Source organism: Harmonia axyridis, chromosome 3 (assembly GCF_914767665.1).
Source record: "Harmonia axyridis chromosome 3, icHarAxyr1.1, whole genome shotgun sequence".
Taxonomy (NCBI): Eukaryota; Metazoa; Arthropoda; class Insecta; order Coleoptera; family Coccinellidae; genus Harmonia; species Harmonia axyridis.
The window spans coordinates 36923736-36944802 of record NC_059503.1 but is presented as its reverse complement, the minus strand read 5'-3'; the positions used below and the strand labels follow the sequence as shown (position 1 = coordinate 36944802).

Genomic DNA, 21067 nt, shown 5'->3' with positions numbered 1-21067 from the left:
TTACAGTGATAATAAATCAATGACCATTAAACTATATCAATATTCTTAATAAACTTCATAATACATAAGAAAATTTTAAGAACTATTATCTTCTTTTGTTCATCTGGAAGTCTTCAAATTGGAAGGAATACATGCCTAAAACAAAATGTTTACTCAATTATATCTAAGATGTTCACTTACTGGGTTATTCATCCTTCTTGGTGTTTGAGGGATAATTTAGATCTAACATTAACTTCTTTATACTAAAATAGGTTATCAAAAATGTTAGATGAATATAAGACAATTAAACACAAAATCTAAGTATTCTTAGTACAGACAATGGTTTTAGACTTGTTAGTTACACCATTTACGTCTCGGCAGGAATTTTTTTTTAACAAGAGCCTCTCTGTATAGAGAAGTTTCTACATTTAAGTCATTCACTCTATTGAACTAGGAGGAGATCAACAATTCCAAAAATATATTTTCTTCTGCTACACTTGTAGTTTCAATCAATTTCACATTTCATTAATTCAATATTTAAGCTTCATTGGTCAGAGGTGTAAGGTAGTGGATGCTTTTGTTTTATTGAGTAATGTATTCATATAAATTTGATTATTTTATGTAGAAAAACAGTAAAACATTGTGAAGACACTCTTCAAGGAATTGGCTCAAAGGAGTGTGTTACCCAGGAAAGTAGAAAAAAATTCTTGATAATAAAAAATGATTGCAAAATTTGAATGTAAAATGAGTTTCACTAGATACAAGAATTTCCTCATTTTCTGTTGCTGTGCTGTTAGTGGTATCAGTCTTGTCTGAAAACCTGAATGCAGTCTCTTGAAAATAGTTCCTTATAACTAGTGGGTCAAGTTCATCCCAAGCACCAAAAATAAAATGTATACATATATTCTAAAACATTAATTTCGGTTGAAATTTCCCCCTCCATATCTCTCAAGTACCGTTAAACAAATTTTTTCCTCTACCTTTGTTTCACCACTTTGATAATAGCCTAATCTAAGCCCTGTAGTTTGGCTGTGGCATAAAAACGATATTTATGCTCGTGATAGGGCAGTTGTCAAAAAAAGAATATGAAAATGGCTGAATCCAGTTTTTAAACAGATCTGTGATTATAGGAGATCACAAGCTCATTCTTAGATTTAAGAATGAGCTTGAGATTAAGAGTGACTCATGTTCAACGTGTCATGTAAACAAATAAACCTAATGTGTTTGCCATTCATTGATCAACCATTGAACTTCTTTTACCATCTATCTATGGCAAAAAAGAGTTTTATCCAACAGAACAGTGCGACTTACCGAGTACTTTTTACTGTATTAGAATAAGAAAATTCAAGGGACCGTCCAAAAGAGCTTATTATTTGGGAAAACCTCTTAATGAAGTTTTACTGTATTTTGAGACTGAAGCAGCAATACACAGAATTTCATGATGAAGATGTTTGAAATCATTTTTATTAATTTATTTGCAATGATAAAATTCATAAGGGGTAACTCCTGCATTAGTATTATGGTATATATTCAATACCTGTAAAGTCTTGTTCTTTCCCATATCAGGAATTTTTTACTATCAAGTATTTTTTTCTTCATTTGAATAACCCTGAGCAATTCCAGCTCTTCCCTCTTCAGCTAATTTAATTTCAGTTTTTCCTAGATTCTGTTCCAAACCTTTCCAACTTCTATAAGCAAGAAAACCAGCACCATAATTTGAATTCTCTGCCAGGACTCCATTAGTCTTCAAGGATATTCCTTTGTCATCTTGAACAAATAGAGTTAAGATGATAAAAATTTATTCAATATGAACCTTTTCCTACCTTCTTTTGTTGAGATTTCTTCTGAACTATCACTCTGATTATATCTCATTTTTCCAGTTAATAGACTGAAATCAGGCTCAACAAGTGGTTTTATCTTAGAAACATCAGACACTTCATTCAGAAAACTGTTGTAGTCATATGTAAATTTCAAACTTGTTGATTTCAAATTGAAAGCCTTTTCAACATCAAATGGTGTAACTATTGGCTTATAAAATTCTTTGCTATCATATACCTCATTCATAGCACAAGTTATCACTACAAATATATCCATCTACAAAAAAATCAAGCTTTGAATAATGAAAGATAAATTTATTGATAATCTATCAACCTCAGGAAAATTTGCAAGTTTAGCAACTGAAATCTTTCCAACACTCAATACATAAAACTTTTTTCCATTTAACTTTAGCAATGTTTTCATTCTATTGAGTACTTTTAAATAATTATCAATTGCAAGAGTTCCCATCACAATTCCAAATGTTTGAGAATCCTTTATTTTTTCTGATAAATAGTATCTTCTCCTCAGTATAACTGGATTTTCCTTAAAATCGGCAATGAAACCATTAGATACTGTAGGATCATATTGGTAAAGGTTTCGTTCTGAAAATGTTTACTTGAATAAAACAAGAATTCTACAATTGAATAGAATGACAACTTACCATCCAATGAGAAAATGATATTCTCCATTTTTTTGTTATTATTTCCAATAAATATGTATAAACCACTTTTAGAATAATCAATATCCATGTCAAGCTGTAAAACTTTTACATTTACCATATTCAATGCTAACTGTCGAATACGAGCTGAAAAATTCAAAATGATTTTTTTTTCCCATAGTATCCAAAACAACATACCAATCTCATGAATAAATGGTGTATCTATCAGTAAGAAGACCTCATTGTTATTTGCTTCAATTAAAAATGACTCAATAGTTTTACCTAAATGCTCTACATCGATATAATATTTTTCATATATGTTTAAGTGTGGCAATTTATTAGCACTCTGTGAAAAACATATAGCTCCAAAATGAATTATAGCATCAGCATTGATGTGTCCAGCAGCAATGTAGTCTAGACAACAACTATAAAATAAAAAATTTAAGTATTAACCTTGCACTGAGCAACAATAATGTAATTGGTTTACCTTTCATAAGCGGTGTCACCCATTATATATACAGGCTGATTCAAAGCTTCTTGTAATTTAAAAGCAACTTCTGAAGAATCTGGTAACAGATGATCAGGAAATTGCAAACAAACCTGAGAGAAACATTTTTTGAATCGATAATTAAGTATACCATTTTATAATTTTAGAAACAATTACCCTTTTGAAATTATTAGTCCTAATCCATGATATACATCGATTAATTTCATATAAGCAAGGTATCTTTTCCTTGTCATATTGAACGGTACCTTTATAATCTACATCCTTTTCCAAACTCACTTGTTCATTCGTAAAAAACATGGACATTTTTATATTCAAAGAAAAAAAGCAAATTACCTAGACTACTAGAAGAGGTTATGTGTTATTTATTGTCATAGAGTAAGTATATACATACATGTTCTATGTTTATTGTTGGTAGGGATGGGATTATTTTGGAACGGTATTTCAGAGTAACGTTGTCGCGCGTTGCACAAACGTAAAGTAACCGGTTCCAAAGTAACGGCGTACCGGCACCGGAGTACCGGACTTCGAAGTTGAAACGAACGTCTTGAGTAAGATGTCTAAAGACATCTTGAGGCGCGATAAGAGACGCTAGGTATTAATAGTATTAGCACGGACTACTAGTTAGTCTTTGTTAAAATTTTCTGAATGTACCTACAGATTTAGCGTGACCAGATTGGAATAAGGTGAATCTACTAAAAATCTACCAACATCTTTCAGAAATCTACCAAAAATCTACTGACATACTTTTTGAAAAAAATTTCACAGTTGACGCTGCATTATATTTTCACAATATTCAGAAATCAGAATACACTTTATTCTAATCTAATGTCTTATGGTTAAATTTTACTTCATGAATAGGATAGATAGTAGAGAGATGCGTACAGATTCGAAAATAAAACAAGAAAATTTCTAGGAAATCGTGAAAGAATGAATCGAATTTTACCTGTGACATCGTGAAAATCGTTTTTGTCATTAGTGTTTTTTTCAGAACCACTCATTTCCATAAAATTTCTTTTCCCAATTAAATATTAATATTGCCAAAAACATACAATCGCTGGCATGATATGTACAAGAAACTCAATAAAAAATAACCAAATACAAAATTCTACATACAAGAGACATATCGAAATTGAACCTGAAATACTAATAAAAAAATAAGTTTTTCTGAAATAATTCAAAGATCCTTTTATTTAATGATATTAATTATATATAAGGTTAAAGTTAAACAACATCTGTTTTTAATGAGGAACCCTTCGGATATTCCATCATTCTTTTTATTTATTCTCAGCCGACAGTCACCAAAGAAGTTGGTGGTGTGTCTACATTAAGATGTCTAAAAACCAGGTTTATGGACTGATTAGCTTTTGTTTTGCCAATTTTGAGAATACAAGGTCTATAGATTTAGTGTAATCTATAGACCTTGTTGAGAATATTAGTTAAGCTTCGTTATGTCAACTGTAGGTAGCGCTATCAACAAATTAAGATTCTTGTTATTTATTATTTATGAGTTTTGTGCCATTATGTACCTATATATGTATATCTTTCATTATAGTTATGATCTATGGAAGTAATTCTTGTAATTGAAATACCAATAAACTCTCTCTCTAGTCTCTCTCTATTTCAAATATTTGAATTCATTCCAGTAAACGTTTCGTGTTTTGTTTCACGATCTATCACAATCTATCTATCTATATATCACGACTTTGCACGATCATACTCGGTTACACATCGCTTTTGATTGGTCAGTATCGAGTTTTAATTAATGTATCCAATCAAAATCAAAGGAAAAAGATCGAAATGACAAGTATGACATTGCGGTGCCGCCGAACTAAAACTAATATCACATAATAATAATATTTTCAATTTGGTCGAATGTCATTGCATTCAAAGTTTGAGGAGTGCATACACCATGGTTTTAGACATCTTAGTCTACATATACCTGTAAAACTTTCAGACAAAACAGGAGATTTTTCTGATTTATACCTACTTGATTTCGAAGGATCGCGTTTTTTTCAGATGGCGCATACATCGTTTACATTTGACATTTCTCTCAATTCTCGACTCTTGTGAACCAAGGGCGTAGGTCTTGTAGGATTTCACGTATGCCTACTTATGCGTTTCGTCCCTGGCACACACACCGGACTCATCAGTGTGACTTTGGTATATTTGTGTGTGCCGTGTCACAGACGCTTGGGGAATTTATTTGGGAGCCGCCGGGACTCGAACCCGGAACCTTGTCGCATCTCGGTGAGAAGGTCTACACTCTTAACCTCTAGGCCACCGACTGCTGTGTTTATTGTTGCTATGTGGAGCTTTATGAGAAGCCGCCACATGACTCCCTCCCCAGTGACGGAGGAACGAAACTTATGCGTGTTATGAGCTCATCGGTGCAGCCGGGTGATTGCCGCCTAATCAGAGCTGCACCTCGCGGCATCGTGCGGACGGTGAATGCCGCCTATTCAGGTCCGCTATACCGCGGCAGACCAAGGAGCACGTATTGCACGTCATGGGAATGGGCGTCTAGAGTTTCGTTGGAAATTGCAGATATATGGGAGCTACGCATCAACCTTCTGCTTTCCAGGACACATCGTTAAGACGGCCATTCCCATCACGTCGGGCTTGCGTGCTGTATTGACGGAAATACGAGGCTCGGCGTGCCATCGGCTCTAGTGTCCGATCGACACCCCAGTAGCCGTAACGTTGAGCGGGGCAGTGAGTCGCCTCTGCGCTCCAACGCCGCAGCTTTCCGCCATCACGTCGGGGTCACCAATGTAGGATTTCACGTATGCCTACTTATGCGTTTCGTCCCTGGCACACACACCGGACTCATCAGTGTGACTTTGGTATATTTGTGTGTGCCGTGTCACAGACGCTTGGGGAATTTATTCGGGAGCCGCCGGGACTCGAGCCCGGCACCTTGTCGCATCTCGGTGAGAAGGTCTACACTCTTAACCTCTAGGCCACCGACTGCTGTGTTTATTGTTGCTATGTGGAGCTTTATGAGAAGCCGCCATAATCTTTTTTTTTCTTGGGAGGGATAATCGAAAAAAAAATTTTTGACGACAACTTTTACTCATATCCGTAATGTTAAAAAAAGAAGTTTGATAACAAAGTTTGAACCAAATTACTCGAAATAATTTTTTTTATTACTAATTCGGTTGTTCTTACCTTATACTGGGTATTCTGAAATTAGAGTTACGAAGGAAAATGAGAAATTACTCGGATTATTTCGAGAAAAAAAGTTTCATGAATATGAGCACACAAACGCTTTGCTTTCAATATACAGGTTGTTTCTAGTGTGTCGTACTTTTTGTGATGCTTATATCAGTTTATCAAATATTTAATAATCTTCGCTACAGATTGGGTAAATAAATACCAAAACTTAAAATTAATGCATTCATTAGAGCTTACTAGCTGGATCTTTATAATAATTTGGATTTTCCTTAGGATTACTAGAGATTTTTTCTCGAAATCGATAGCAGATACGACAAAACTATAACAAACCAAAAAGTGTTGTACTGGACCAGAGTTCACCAGCCATTCACCAATACATACTTTTGGAGGAAGGAAGCAGAAAAAATATCACCCTGTAGATTTGCATTCAAAATTAGCATATCACATGGTGACACTTCAAACTGGAATATCTATGGCAAATTCAAATTAAATATCTTGTGAAGGGAAGGTTATACGAGAAAAAACTCAAACTTTAACACATGTATCTCAAAACAAAATGTTTGGGGACTCATATTATAGGACTTTTTTTCTTAAAATGATCCGGAATCTGTCATTTTCATTTGTATCACCAATTTAGGAACACCGTGTAATTACCCCCAGTATCCCCCCATTTCTACGCTCTTGTCGTGAACTTTGAGTATAGAAAAATAATATTTTATATTCTATGGTCTTTCATTATATTCCATTCATTTGAGTAAAAATTCGATATGAACTGAATTGTAATTTATTGTGAATGTTTGCAGTGTCTAAAATCAGTATTTCCTTTTTAAACGGCACCTAGCAGATAGCGGGAATTCGAAAATGTATGAAGAGCGCCCCCTTACAGAACTCTGGTGAAGCAGAACACCAAAGCAACAGGTGGGTCTCTCAAAAAGTCTGAAACAAAATCGAATCAGTAAACACACCAGGTATTCTATGCATCTTAGTTCGTTCTTCTAGAATCACGTAGAACCTCAATGAACAATTAATTGATTCATCGGAACAGTCTAGACATCTGAATTCCCAACCGTCTTGGTTAGTTTTTTCAAAACCAAAACTACTAAAATCTACCAAATGATTTCTTCCTACTAAAAACTCCATGAAAATGCGAAAAATCTACTAAAAAAGTAGATTTCTATCATAGACCTTGTGATATTAGGTCTATGATTTCTACTAAATCTGGTCATATATTCAGTATTCTGTGGTTAGCACTTCTTATATATTTAGTATTCTGTGCTGGTCACACTGTACAGATGGACCACAGACTAGTAGTCTGTGGATGGACATTAGATTTAGTCTCTATGGTTTTAGTTGAAATGTCTCAGTGTTCTGTGGTTGAGACCATAGATTAAATAAATATTGACAGTTGTTTGAAAATAACGTCTGAAAGATGCAGTATTCAATAAAAACAAAAAAATTTAAAATTGTAATAAATATGTGATTTGGAATATTGAATTAAAGTTTTTCAACAAGATGTCTGATAATTTCACATATAATGGGGACCATCTACTCAAAATATTTGGAGACCTACAAATTGATTTGGGTGATTTGAACCCGAATGTTGTGAGGGCCTGGTTTGATACAGACGATCAAGATATGATTTATCTATTGAATTTCATGTGTAGTGCCTTGTCTAGAAAAAATATTCTATTAGCACAGGAATTAACTGAATTTCAATCTATTGAGAACCCTCTATATGATACCGAACTGGAAAAAGCTTGTAGACAACTAGAAGAGAAAAACCCAGGAATTTTTGATTATGATTTGAATTTAAAGCAATTGAAAGTATCTGTCGCCGAACTGGAATTATTGGAACAAGAAGAGCAAAAGTTGGATAACCTATTGAAAATGGATGGACATTTACAACAATCTTTATCACAAAGCAAATTAAATATAGAAAGAGAATCGGCGGAATTAGACTTCAGGTATGAAGAAGCATATAAAAGATGTGAAGAATTGTCTCATGACCTAGATTCAAAGAATAGGTGTCTTCATGAAAAATTATCGAGAGATCTCTTTTTCCTAAGTAACTTTCAATCTAGTGAACCTACCCATTTCTTGAATCTCAAAAATTTGAATGATATTTATGATTCCATTGAGTTTAAAACAACACTTGAAGATATGGTGGAGAAACAACATAGTGAATTATCTGGATATTTTTCACAAAGCAATATAAATTTGAACTCAACACCAAATAATGAAAATTTTGAAGACAAATTAGAAATGTCACAGGTTCAAATATTTTCCTCCTACTTCGACTGTCTCAAAACAAAGATGGAAGCTGAATCTCTTTATGAAGTGAATAATTTTCTAGAAAATTTTTTCACACAAGATTATCCCTTGAAGTATAACACTTCAATTGTTTCAGATATGATAGAAGAGAGAGAAATGCTATTAAGTAAGATAGAAAAAAAAGCTTCAATTATTGCAGAAGAGCCTATTACTTCAATTAAAATAAAGAAGTCTCTGCAAGAACTGAAGGATGTTGAGAATAATTTAGAATGTTTTAATCAAATTTCAAAATATTATTCAAAGGTGTCATCTACTACATTTTGTGCAATGATGTTGCTTCTTCAGGAAAAAAAATGTATTGAGGAGACAGATCAAACCATAAGACATATTTCAAAGTACATATTACATAATTTAGATAATACTAAATACAGACTAGAAATTATGTGGAGCTATATTAATAACTTCAACAATTTTAGTCGAGAACCGTTAGAGCAGCGTTGTGAAGTTCTTCGTAATATTGTTAACATATATGGTCAAAATATATTGAAAGATGCATATTTGTGTTGTAACCAGCTAAAGAAGAATTTGATAAATCTAGAGAATAATCTTTTCTTGAATAGAAATATTGTAGAAATAGTGGAGAAACTATACAAGACTGATGTTGCTAAACAATTTATAACATCTGGTACCACTAATTTAACCATAACTATTCCCAAACCTGTGATGGAATCTTTGAAAAGTATTCAATCAAATTTAGGTAAACAAACTTCTACATTGAAATTATTATTGCATATCTATAGTTCCACTTTGAAGAAATTGGAAGCAGATAAGTGGCTGAAAAATTCCAGGCTTATTTGGATATACTTTCTAGTTGCACCAGAGAAATTGCAAGACCTGTTTTGTCACATGGAAGAAGAATTGAAGTGTAAAGAGATCAAAGCCGTTAGGTTTAAAGAATGACAACTTGTATAAATATTCAGTTTTATTGAAATAAGAATTGATTGTATTATTTTTTTTATTTTTGTTTCAGATTATTATTAAAATCAAATTGAATTAGTTATTCTTTGTTAATTTTGAAGCTAAGGTTCAAAATTACTAGAGTACTGACACTGACGCCATCCAATACTTCAATGAACTATAAATTGGTATTTTTGTCAATAAAAGTGTATACATTGTTTCATTTGTTGCTCATTTTTTCTCATAAAAAAGATTGGACAAGATACGGAAGCAATGTTCCTCACACTTATCCAAAGAAATAATTGCAAAGCTATTGGTATATATACAGGGTGTTTCAAGTTCGACTGCCTATTAGACGTTTCTGGAGAACGGGGCCGATTTGAAATCTGAAAATTCGGAATATGACATTGTTCATGATGATTCAGCTAAAATATTTTCGAAGCTCCGGCACTTCCGGTTATACAAGAATTAAAAAAAAAAATTTTCAAAAAAAGCTTTTTTTTCATTTTGTCTTGGATATTATCAAGATTTCCATTTTCAATTACTCTTTTCTAAAAATATTGCGTTAGTCCTCATAGTTTTCAAAATATTAAGAAAAAACCGAAAAAAAAAAGAATTTCCATAGTCACTATTACGTGAATTATTTCCCCAATATTATTGCTCCCAAATTCAATAATTCAAGAGTTATTCGAGAATGTATTTAGGCGAGTCGCTCTCGAGCCAAGTTATAGGTGCGCCCTCTTCCGGGGGTTTTGTGTTTCGTCCCGAGATCGCTAGCATAGAGTAAGTATACATACTTGTTCTATGATCGCTGGTGGCCTCGTCGGTTAGGAGTTCCAGCGAACCACAGATTACGGATAACTTTCTACTTTAGGTAGGGGAGTGTCCCATCTATGTTATCCGTAATCTGTGCAGCGAACTCTGCCTAAGACACACCTTCTCACAGCATCGTTGAGATGTGACTAGGGATGGGCAATAAATACCGATATTTTTTCAGAAAATTTCCGATAAATATCGTCGATATTTTAAATTTCGATACTATCGATTGTCGATATTTTCAACCGATATTATCGATATATTTATATAGATTTCAGAGTATCAAATTCGATATTTTTTCATATTTCGCATTATGATTTCGACCTCACGAAACATATTATACTTTAGTTCCATTAGTCGAAAATCCTGATATATATATTTTCGATATATGTATTGAATATATGATTGAAATTCTACTCATCGAAAATAAAAAGTTATGTCTCGATCTTGCTGAAAGCTCAAGAAAAAAAAAGGCATAATAAAATTGTAATAGAATTCAACGGCCGTTGTTAAATACCTTTCTTTCTGTACAAAAACGTCCTGAACCATTTATTGGTTATTGCTGGAATTCCCAAAATCTCTTTTACCTACCCCATATTAACCCATAAAATAAGAAGCATTTTTAGTTTTGAAATTCTACATATTGAAAATATGCAAACTACTAAATATGCTGTTTTCAACTGAATCTGGTCACGATGAATCTGGATTTTCGTCTAATGGAACTAGAGCATAATATGTTTCGTGTGGTCAAAATCATAATGCAAAATATTAAAAAATATCGAATTTGACACTTTCAAATAAATATCATGTATTTTCGATATGTAGAATTTCAGAACTTTTTTTTTTTTTTTCTTTCATTGAAGGCATCGACTGCTATGGTCATTAGTCTCTAACCTAACCATCACCGGACATGTACAACATCCATGACCTAGCCAGGATTCGAACCCGGTACCTTCGGCACCACAGTCGACATCTCTGTCCACTGCACTACCGAGGTAGTCTAATTTCAGAACTGAAGTACCTGCTTCATTTTGAAAATATTCTATAAAAAATGAAAGTAAAGTACTACATGTGTCTTCAACTGAATCTGGTCACGATGAATCATAATGCGACATATTGAAAATATCGAATTTGAAACTCTGAAATACCTAAATATCAAAATGTAGAATCGCAAAACTGAAATTCTGTATATCGAAAATATTCCATGAAATGGGAGCAAACTACTAAAAATCTGGATTTTCGACTAATGGAAGTAGGTCAAAATATGTAAATTTTATCCGGCTCTTATGAAATGCAAATTTTATCTATTATTTATTATTTTTTTATCTATTATTATTATTTATTATACTATTGTATATGTATAGTATTTTATAGTGTATTTTTGTGTGGCTATATTGTTTATTGACTGTATTCATATCATTTATAATTTTGATGAATTTTGGCTGCTCTTATGCTCTTCATATATATTTTGAATAATTTCATCTCACCTATTAATTGTATTGTTTATGACTTGTGACAGCAACTATATTGTTATGCAATATCACCAATAAAGGCTATTCTATTCGTGTGGTCGAAATCATAATGCGAAATATTGAAAACTACTAAATATGTCGTTTTCAACTGAATCTCGTCATCTGAATCTTATTATTCTCTTTTACGATAGAGAAACTTTATTGAATTCAACAAAATAATCCCACACTAAAATATTACAGCGATATATATCGATCAATATCGATATTTTTACTCTGACATATTTCGATAGTGTCAGAAAATATCGATACAATATATATATCGATAGTTTTCTGTCCCTTGCCCATCCCTATAAGAGTTGCAATGCGACGACCCCTTTAAATCCGCCGGGCCGATGTAAGTTGGAGCATATAGCCATAGCGCCATCTAGAAGCAGACACAGTCACTACAGTATGAATTTATGTTAAAATAAATCTAAACTATAAGAACTAACGCAATAATTTTAGGAAGGGGTAATTGAGAATGGAAATATTGATAATACCTAAGACATAAAATGAAAATGTAGGGAATCTATCGATTCCCTCGAAAATATTCTGTCCGAGAACGAAAATCTTAAAAAAACAGAAGAATTCGGTGTAAAAGCTTGGAATAATTAAAGCCACACCCCTTAGGGATCCGTAGAAAGGCGTTGTGAATGGCGAAAGAGAAAACTGCCTGAATGCCCATAAAACTCGGCATTTCAGGGAGAATAATTGAATAGCTTCCAGACCATTCTACAAGAAACTTCGACTTCCCCAGATGTTCCACACTTGCAGCGACAACCCGAAGATTGAAGAACATCACATCTGTTCCCGACCGGCGAAAAACTACCTGCGACCGAGCCACAACGACCCAAGCGTCCAGCGACCCTAAGAATCGAGATAAATACTCATCTTCTTCAAATTCTTTTAGTGGGTTGAAATAAATCGAATACGTATTTTCTTATCCCGTTCTTTTATTTCCCTAAATTCCTTGGCAGTGAACTACTTGATAGTCACCGTATAAGGACCACAGCCCACAAATTGGTGACCCCGACGTGATTTGAAGAAGAAGCGAATCCCGAAGAAAAATGCCACAAGAAACCGAGGTATCAAGAGTCGCCGTACGGATGCCAGAATTTGTCGTCACCGATCCTGAGTTATGGTTCGCTATGGCTGAAGGAAGTTTCCACAGCGCGGGGGTGACACAGGACCGGACTAAGTTTGGATATATTGTGGGTGCCCTACCAGCTAAGTACGCAACGGAGGTGAAGGACATTATATTGAATCCACCTACCGACGAGGCCTTCCACAAATTGAAGACGGAGCTAATTCGACGTTTAAGTGCCACACAAGAGGAGAAGACCCGACGCCTTCTGGAGCGAGAAGAAATGGGAGACCGTAAGCCCTCACAGTTTCTTCGTCATTTACAGAACCTTGCTGATCCAGCCGTTCCGGAGAGCCTCATGAAATCCCTCTGGATGAACCGTCTACCCAGAAGTGTCCAGGTGTCGTTGGCCATTGTGCAAGACAGCAGCCTCCAAGAGTTAGCTGTCCATGCAGACCACATCATAGAAGCAATCCGACCTCCCGTACAACTGGTGAACGAGACCACCAGCATCGAGGCCATCCTCAGTGCCAAGTTTGCCCAGCTCACACTCGGACTCAACCGGGAGATAGCAACCATGAGAGCTGAGCTGGCAGCCCAATCCAACCGATCCCGGAGAGACAGGAGCAGAGGCCAATCCCAGCATCGCCCAAGAAGTCTTAGTCGAGGCCGACAGCCAATCGACGGTAAGTGCTGGTATCATTGGAGATTTGGAGCCAGGTCCACTAGATGCAGGCAGCCCTGCAACTACGCCTCGGGAAACGAGGGGGGCCTTCACTAGAAGCGGCCAGTGATCCCAGCCCATCGACGCGCCGCCTGTTCATCACCGATAGGGACTCCAAGCTGCAGTTCCTGGTCGACACTGGAGCAGATCTGTGCGTCTTCCCACGAAGTGCAGTCCACGGTAGAAGAGAGAAGTCTGACTACATCCTATCAGCAGCCAATGGTACTCCCATCGCAACGTATGGTACAATTACCCTCACGCTGAACTTAGGACTACGCCGAGATTTCACCTGGAGGTTTGTCATAGCAGATGTATCCAAACCCATCATCGGTGTCGACTTCCTGAGCTTCTACAACCTACTCGTGGACGTAAGAAACCAAAGACTTTTGGACGGAACCACCCAACTCACTACTCGAGGAGAAGTGACTGAGTGCAACATCCCAGAAGTCAAGACAGTCAACGGATCATCCAGATACCATCAGCTATTAATGGCTTTCCCAGAAATCACTCGACCAGAACGAGCCCCCGGACGAATCACACACCAGACCAGGCATCACATCAAAACGACCAATGGACCACCAGTTGCATCGAGACCATGGCGTTTGGCACCAGAGAAGTTCAAGGCAGCCAAAAAGGAGTTCGAAGCAATGCTCCGGCTAGGAATCGCCCGTCCATCCAACAGTCCATGGTCGTCCCCGCTACACCTCGCACCGAAGAAGGGATCAGAAAAATGGAGACCATGCGGAGATTACCGAGCTTTGAACGCCCGGACTATCCCCGACCAGTATCCTGTAAGGCACATACAGGACTATGCTCACATCCTCCAAGGGAAGAAGATCTTCTCGACCCTCGATCTAGTACGAGCGTACAACCAGATTCCCCTAGCCGAAGAAGACATACTTAAGACCGCCATCACGACTCCATTTGGGTTATTCGAGTTCCCATTCATGACTTTTGGACTCAGGAACGCTGCACAGACCTTCCAGAGATTCATCGATGAAGTTCTACGAGGACTAGACTTCTGCTTCAGTTACATCGATGACGTGTTGATCGCCTCATCGTCCGAAGAGGAGCATATGGAACACCTTAGCACCATATTCGAAAGATTCCGAGAACACTCCATCGTCCTCAATCCAGCAAAGTGTAGTTTCGGACAACAAGAAGTGAAGTTCCTAGGCTACCTTGTCTCTGCTGAAGGTACGAAACCACTTCCAGATAGAGTCCGAGACATTCTGGAGTACAGCCAACCGTCAACCGCCAAAGACCTTCGAAGATTCTTGGGTATGTTAAACTTCTATCGTCGTTTCATACCCAGAGCATCACAGACATTGGCGCCACTCAACGATCTACTAGTTCCAACGTTGAAAGGAAAAGCGAAAATCCAGTGGACCCCAGAAGCCACTACAGCATTTGCAGAAGGGAAGAAGATGCTAGCCTCAGCAACATTGCTGGCGCACCCCAAGGATGGTGCACCTTTAGCCCTGGTGACCGACGCATCAGACATTGCAGTCGGAGCTACCCTTCAGCAAATGGTCAACAGCGAATGGCAACCACTGGCATTCTTTTCGAAGAAGCTGTCACCACCAGAAACTCGATATGGAGCCTACGACCGAGAACTGTTAGCCATATACCTAGCTATCAAACATTTCAGGCACATGGTAGAAGCACGAAACTTTACGATCTTCACGGATCACAAACCCCTAACATTTGCCTTCAAGCAGAAGCCAGAGAAGTGCTCGCCCAGACAGTTCAGACATCTGGACTACATCTCCCAGTTCTCCACCGACATACGCTACGTCCCAGGAGATCAGAACGTCGTCGCCGATGCCCTTTCAAGAGTGGACGAAATTACTCCCACCTTGGACTATGAAGCATTAGCCAGATCACAAGAGGACGACGACGAGCTACGGAGATATCTGCGAGGCGATACAAGTTTGCTGGTCCGGAAGATGAAGCCGCATGGATCAACCATCTTGGTTTACTGCGATACGTCGACCCCCCAAGCACGTCCATTCCTGACGAAGCCATTCCGGAGAGTAGCATTCGACACGATCCACAGACTGGCACACCCTGGCACCAACGCGACTACGAAGATGGTGAAGCAACGTTTCGTTTGGCCTTCAGTTAACGCAGATTGCAGAAAATGGTCCCGCACCTGCTTAGAGTGTCAGCGATCCAAAGTTACTCGTCACGTCATCACTCCACCAGGGTCATTTACGCCACCGGTACGTCGATTCGATCATGTACACATGGACATTATCACCATGCCGTACTCCGAAGGTTACCGATACTGCCTCACTTGTGTCGACCGATTTACCAGATGGCCAGAAGCAATTCCCCTGCAGAACCAGGAAGCATCCACCATCGCTAAGGAGTTCTACACGAATTGGATAGCGAGGTTCGGCACTCCACTCCGGATCACCACAGATCAAGGGAGACAATTCGAGTCAAGCCTGTTCAACGAGCGATGTAAGTTGACTGGCACGAACCACATCCGAACCACCGCCTACCACCCAGCAGCCAACGGTATGGTAGAAAGAATCCATCGACAGCTTAAGGCAGCAATCAAATGCCACAACAACGACAGATGGACCGAAACGCTTCCCAGTGTCCTCCTAGGGATGAGAGCAGCCTGGCGGGATGACATGAAAGCAACCGCTGCAGAAATGGTATACGGAGAGCCATTAAGATTGCCTGGAGAATTTCTATCTACAAGTACGGATGACGGTGCGGACACAGCCGACTTCGTAGTGGATCTGAGGCAACAAATTAGAAGAATTAGACCTATCAACGCCAACCACCACGGAGAACGACCCAGCTTCGTTTTCAAGGAATTGGATACGTCACCGTTCGTTTTCGTCCGACATGAGGGCCCAAAATTAGGCTTGCAGAAACCCTACGACGGACCATACGAAGTTTTGAGTAGAGACCCAAAACATTTCATCATCAAGATCAATGACAAGGAAACGACGGTGACAATCGACCGTGTAAAACCAGCCTACATATTTGACAATCTCGAAAATGAAGAGCACGAGGAAGATCACACAGAAGATCCAGTAGAAAACGAAGCCAATGATCAAGCTATATTCCTGGAAACGAGGAAAACCAGATCCGGTAGGAAGGTACATTTCCCAAAGAAGTACCTAACTATGATTTCGTAACTTCGTTACTGGTGGGTGACTGTGTAGGGAATCTATCGATTCCCTCGAAAATATTCTGTCCGAGAACGAAAATCTTAAAAAAACAGAAGAATTCGGTGTAAAAGCTTGGAATAATTAAAGCCACACCCCTTAGGGATCCGTAGAAAGGCGTTGTGAATGGCGAAAGAGAAAACTGCCTGAATGCCCATAAAACTCGGCATTTCAGGGAGAATAATTGAATAGCGTCCAGACCATTCTACAAGAAACTTCGACTTCCCCAGATGTTCCACACTTGCAGCGACAACCCGAAGATTGAAGAACATCACATCTGTTCCCGACCGGCGAAAAACTACCTGCGACCGAGCCACAACGACCCAAGCGTCCAGCGACCCTAAGAATCGAGATAAATACTCATCTTCTTCAAATTCTTTTAGTGGGTTGAAATAAATCGAATACGTATTTTCTTATCCCGTTCTTTTATTTCCCTAAATTCCTTGGCAGTGAACTACTTGATAGTCACCGTATAAGGACCACAGCCCACAAAAAAAAAGGTTTTTTTTGAATTTTTTTTTCATTTCTTGTACAACCGGGAGAGCCGGAACTTCGAAAATATTTTAGCTGAATAGGGCATCATGAACCATGTCATATTCCAAATTTTCAGATTTCAAATAGGCCCTGATCTCCAGAAACGTCTAATAGGCAGTCGAACTTGAAATACCCTGCATATATCCCATTCTGACGTCGCTAGCTGTGATTAGGGATGTGACGGTATTTCAATACCGCGATTTTGGAACGGTATTTTTGAGTAACGTAATCGCGCGTTCCACAAACGTAAAGTAACCGGTTCCAAAGTAACGATAGTTACGGCGTACCGGCACCGGACTTCGAATAAAAACATCGAAACGGTTTGGGATATTTGAACGAGGTTTGGTAAATATGGATACCTCATTAAGGTTTCACGTTGAACACCACGTCTTTAGCAACTACAGTGTTGTGCGTACTGGCATTGACATTCATATTTGTGAAATAAAAATAGTACGCCAGTGCCTTTTACAAAACTCCTGCTGTCAATGCTTTTATAATTTTTTACATTCATTTGCGCCATGTTCGATGAGAAGAAATTCTTTTACCTGTAAATTCGTAAAAATTGTTTTTCTACACTCATGCAAAAAGCTAAACTTTATTGAACTATATTTAGTGGAAAAAGAAGTTCTTTATTGCACTAGTGCAATAAAGTTTTTATTGCACTCATCTGTCATTCTACTTCAACTTGCTGTCATCATGATAAACAAATATTTCAGCCTGAAGGAAATAACGATGTACAGTTACCAAGTACTAGTACGTTTACAGCAGTAACAAATCAAGGAGTGGATTTAAAAAGTACTTCACTACGAAATATTCATATTGAAAATTGCACCAATTGTTCATTTACTTTCAACATTGAAGGTAAAAATAAAGTTTGAGTTAAATTGTTCGTAACGTATTAGTTCCTGTTTCAATGCAAATCGATATTAATAATAAAGTATTCAAGTTGCGCTTTTCATTTTCCTACACCTAGTGCCGCACCTCAATAAATCATTTTTTGCTTTTTGCATGGAAGTAGAAAAAATGTTGTATGCAACTCGTGCAAAAATTGTTTATTGCACTCGACGTGAAATTGTCGACACACATTCACTTTTTGCACTTGTTGCATAAATAACTATTCTGCCATTGTGTTTTTAGTGTCTAATGGAATATATTTGATTTCTATAGTATCTTCCAAAATCAGAACTAAACAATTCGATTAATGATTTTCAATATTTTCGATGTTTTTTTGAATATTTTTTGATAATTTCTTCCATAAAAATTGGTTGCAGCAAATGTATGTTAGTCCGAGATTACTTTCAACAATTGAACATTATTCTCAATTGAATCAATCGGAAATGCAAATATACTTTTAAATTCTCTGTAAAATAACGGTAAACAAAAAATCGTTTCTAGATATTATCTTTGTGAAATGAGTATCTATCAATTTATAATATTCAGTCAATTTGCCAATGAAATTCCAGATACACATAGATATAATTTCTTTCACGTAATACCTAGATTACCCGATGATGGTATATTTCCATTGGAGTTTACACCATCTGTTTTTAATGAGGTGCCCTTCGAAGATTCTAACCTTTGTTGTTATTCTGAGCCACCAAAAAATTTTTATGGTTTTATGATTGTGTTATGCTTGCATACGTCCTTCTAGAATTACGTAGAAACTCAATGAACAATGAATTATCATTCAACAGGACAGTCCACAATAGTCTAGGTATTCCAACGGTCTCGTTTCCCTCGTTCCTCCGTCACTGATACTCAAATTAGTTGCAATCGCCTATGGTTTTGTTACCTGTAACCACAGTTACAAAATCGCGGTATTTTTCTGGAGCGGTCGCGAATGTAACGCGACTGGTGAGTAACCGGTATTCCCATCCCTAGCTGTGATTCCCGTCTCATACTACACTACATTGAGAACGCATTTACCTCGGATTGGTCTAAATCCCTGTGGTTATTATGGATGCGTGTTCTGACAAATAAAGGCTCCCACAAACCAACGGTAAATGCGAATATTCGTACCGCATCTGGGTCTGGATACTCAGATATCCAGATATCCGTTATCGATTGAAAAATTCATAATCGGTACTACCAATTATCGTAAGTAATTGCACAAGTGCATCAAAATTACCGATAATTTTGCATGACAGCGTGTTGTCAACTAAATTAAATCTTGAAATGAAAAAGTGTTCAAAAATCGAAGAAATTGTGAAACCATTATATAATAATACGAAAGTGATTGTAACGTCTGTGAGAAAAATATAAGAAAATAGTTTTACGGCGTGCAGACAAATTTTCAACTCTGGAAAAAGTACTTGAAAATTTGTCTGCACGCCGTAAAACTATTTTCTTATAGTCACTAGTCCGTCGGGGGTTGCGGGTTCGAATCCCGCACGGGGAGTTACTTTTTCCAGAGTTGAAAATTTGTCTGCACGCCGTAAAACTATTTTCTTACCATTATATAATGTGGAAAATGGTTGTCAATATCATTTATTTACATATTTAAACGATCTACTACAATTGTTACCACAGCAATGGGAAGTAGTCTTACTTTAGCACAGAGGCTAAGGTGACAAATAAAATAAGAAAAATCAGCAAAATGACAAGAGCATAAATAACTTAGGGCCAGTTGCACCATTTGACTAAACATTGATTAAAAATTTAAATGTTGATTACTCTATGATTTCTCAAGAGAAATCAGAAATTAATCAATGTTTAAATTTTAATCAATGTTTAGGCAAATGGTGCAACTGGCCCTTAGTGTTTTAGAAACAAATTCAGGCCCATTTATAAAATTAATCCATGCCGCTCTCATACTTTCATCTTTTGGAAACCTCTAGAGCAGAAAAAAATTAAAATCCTGAAAATAAAATACTTTTACAATAACTGATATATTATAATTATTTTTCCTTTGATGTCCTATAATCAATACTTTTTTACAGAATAACGCAACTAGCTAGTTATAGATAGATAGATAGATAGATTAACTTTATTTGATCCATTATATCTTACAGATGTGAATCACGTTACAACAACAAATTCAAAAAAAAACTTTTAAAATATTGAGGTAATTTATTCCAGATTGTTAGTATAATGTATAATGCATAATGGGTAACATTAACACGCCCAAAAGATTATTCCATACCTAAGTCTGGACTGCACATAGGCATGGTATGCTGTCAGTGCCGCTTCAATACCAATCGTTCTCGACAGGCTTCTCATATCTTGCTAGGCCTGTGGCCACATGTTCGATTTGTGACCTCCAATTTAGGTTCTGATCAATGTACACCCCTAAGAATGATATGGACTCTTCAGCTGCAATATATTTATTTTTATAAGTAACATTCAAAGCATCCTGTTGGCTCCAATCTCTGAATAAAATCACCTTTGTTTTATTGACGTTTATTTCAAGGTCATTGTTTATAAACCATTCATCCATGTTCTTTAAGTCCTCCTCCAAACGAGTTCTACATTCATTAGCAGTGGTACCTGAATGAGAAGGAAGAAATAATAAACTTAAAAAATGTAATAACAAAAAGAAACCTTGTCCTTCCCTATGATACGCCTATGGGATTTGTTGCTTAACTTTGACAACACGAAACACTAAAGTTGACTAGACTAGAACTAGAACCAAAGATTAGGGAGAGAAAGATAGGAAACGAAGCGACCCAGACGACGCCAGCGACATCTGGTCTGTCAGTTGTAAACAAAATTGGTTAAAATATTATTACGGAGGCTATTTATAAACTATATAAGATTAGATTAATCTAATCTAACCTAATCTTTGCTTTTGAGTTAAATCAAAGATTAGGGTTAAATCCATTTATTTGTCTATGGTTAAATCT

General features: G+C 36.9%; 2 protein-coding genes and 1 long non-coding RNA gene across 3 annotated transcripts; 1 reads left to right on the top strand and 2 right to left on the bottom strand.

Moving 5' to 3' along the window:
• Window positions 1-16: 16 nt before the first annotated feature.
• LOC123675209 (2-(3-amino-3-carboxypropyl)histidine synthase subunit 2) lies at window positions 17-3341 on the bottom strand. Its single transcript, XM_045610531.1, has 8 exons — window positions 3120-3341; window positions 2943-3055; window positions 2654-2880; window positions 2459-2602; window positions 2131-2399; window positions 1803-2073; window positions 1517-1746; window positions 17-135 (listed from the first exon to the last, which is right to left on the bottom strand). The coding sequence occupies exons 1-7, from the start codon at window positions 3264-3266 to the stop codon at window positions 1559-1561; spliced, it is 1359 nt and encodes a 452-aa protein (XP_045466487.1). The 5' UTR covers window positions 3267-3341; the 3' UTR covers window positions 17-135; window positions 1517-1558.
• Window positions 3342-7526: 4185 nt separating this feature from the next.
• Window positions 7527-9588, top strand: LOC123675893. The gene has a single exon (XM_045611450.1). The coding sequence runs from the start codon at window positions 7650-7652 to the stop codon at window positions 9366-9368; it is 1719 nt and encodes a 572-aa protein (XP_045467406.1). The 5' UTR covers window positions 7527-7649; the 3' UTR covers window positions 9369-9588.
• Window positions 9589-20278: 10690 nt separating this feature from the next.
• Window positions 20279-21020, bottom strand: LOC123676410. The gene is made up of 3 exons (XR_006746933.1): window positions 20766-21020; window positions 20608-20711; window positions 20279-20537 (listed from the first exon to the last, which is right to left on the bottom strand). It is a non-coding gene; the product is annotated as an uncharacterized LOC123676410 (long non-coding RNA).
• Window positions 21021-21067: the final 47 nt, after the last annotated feature.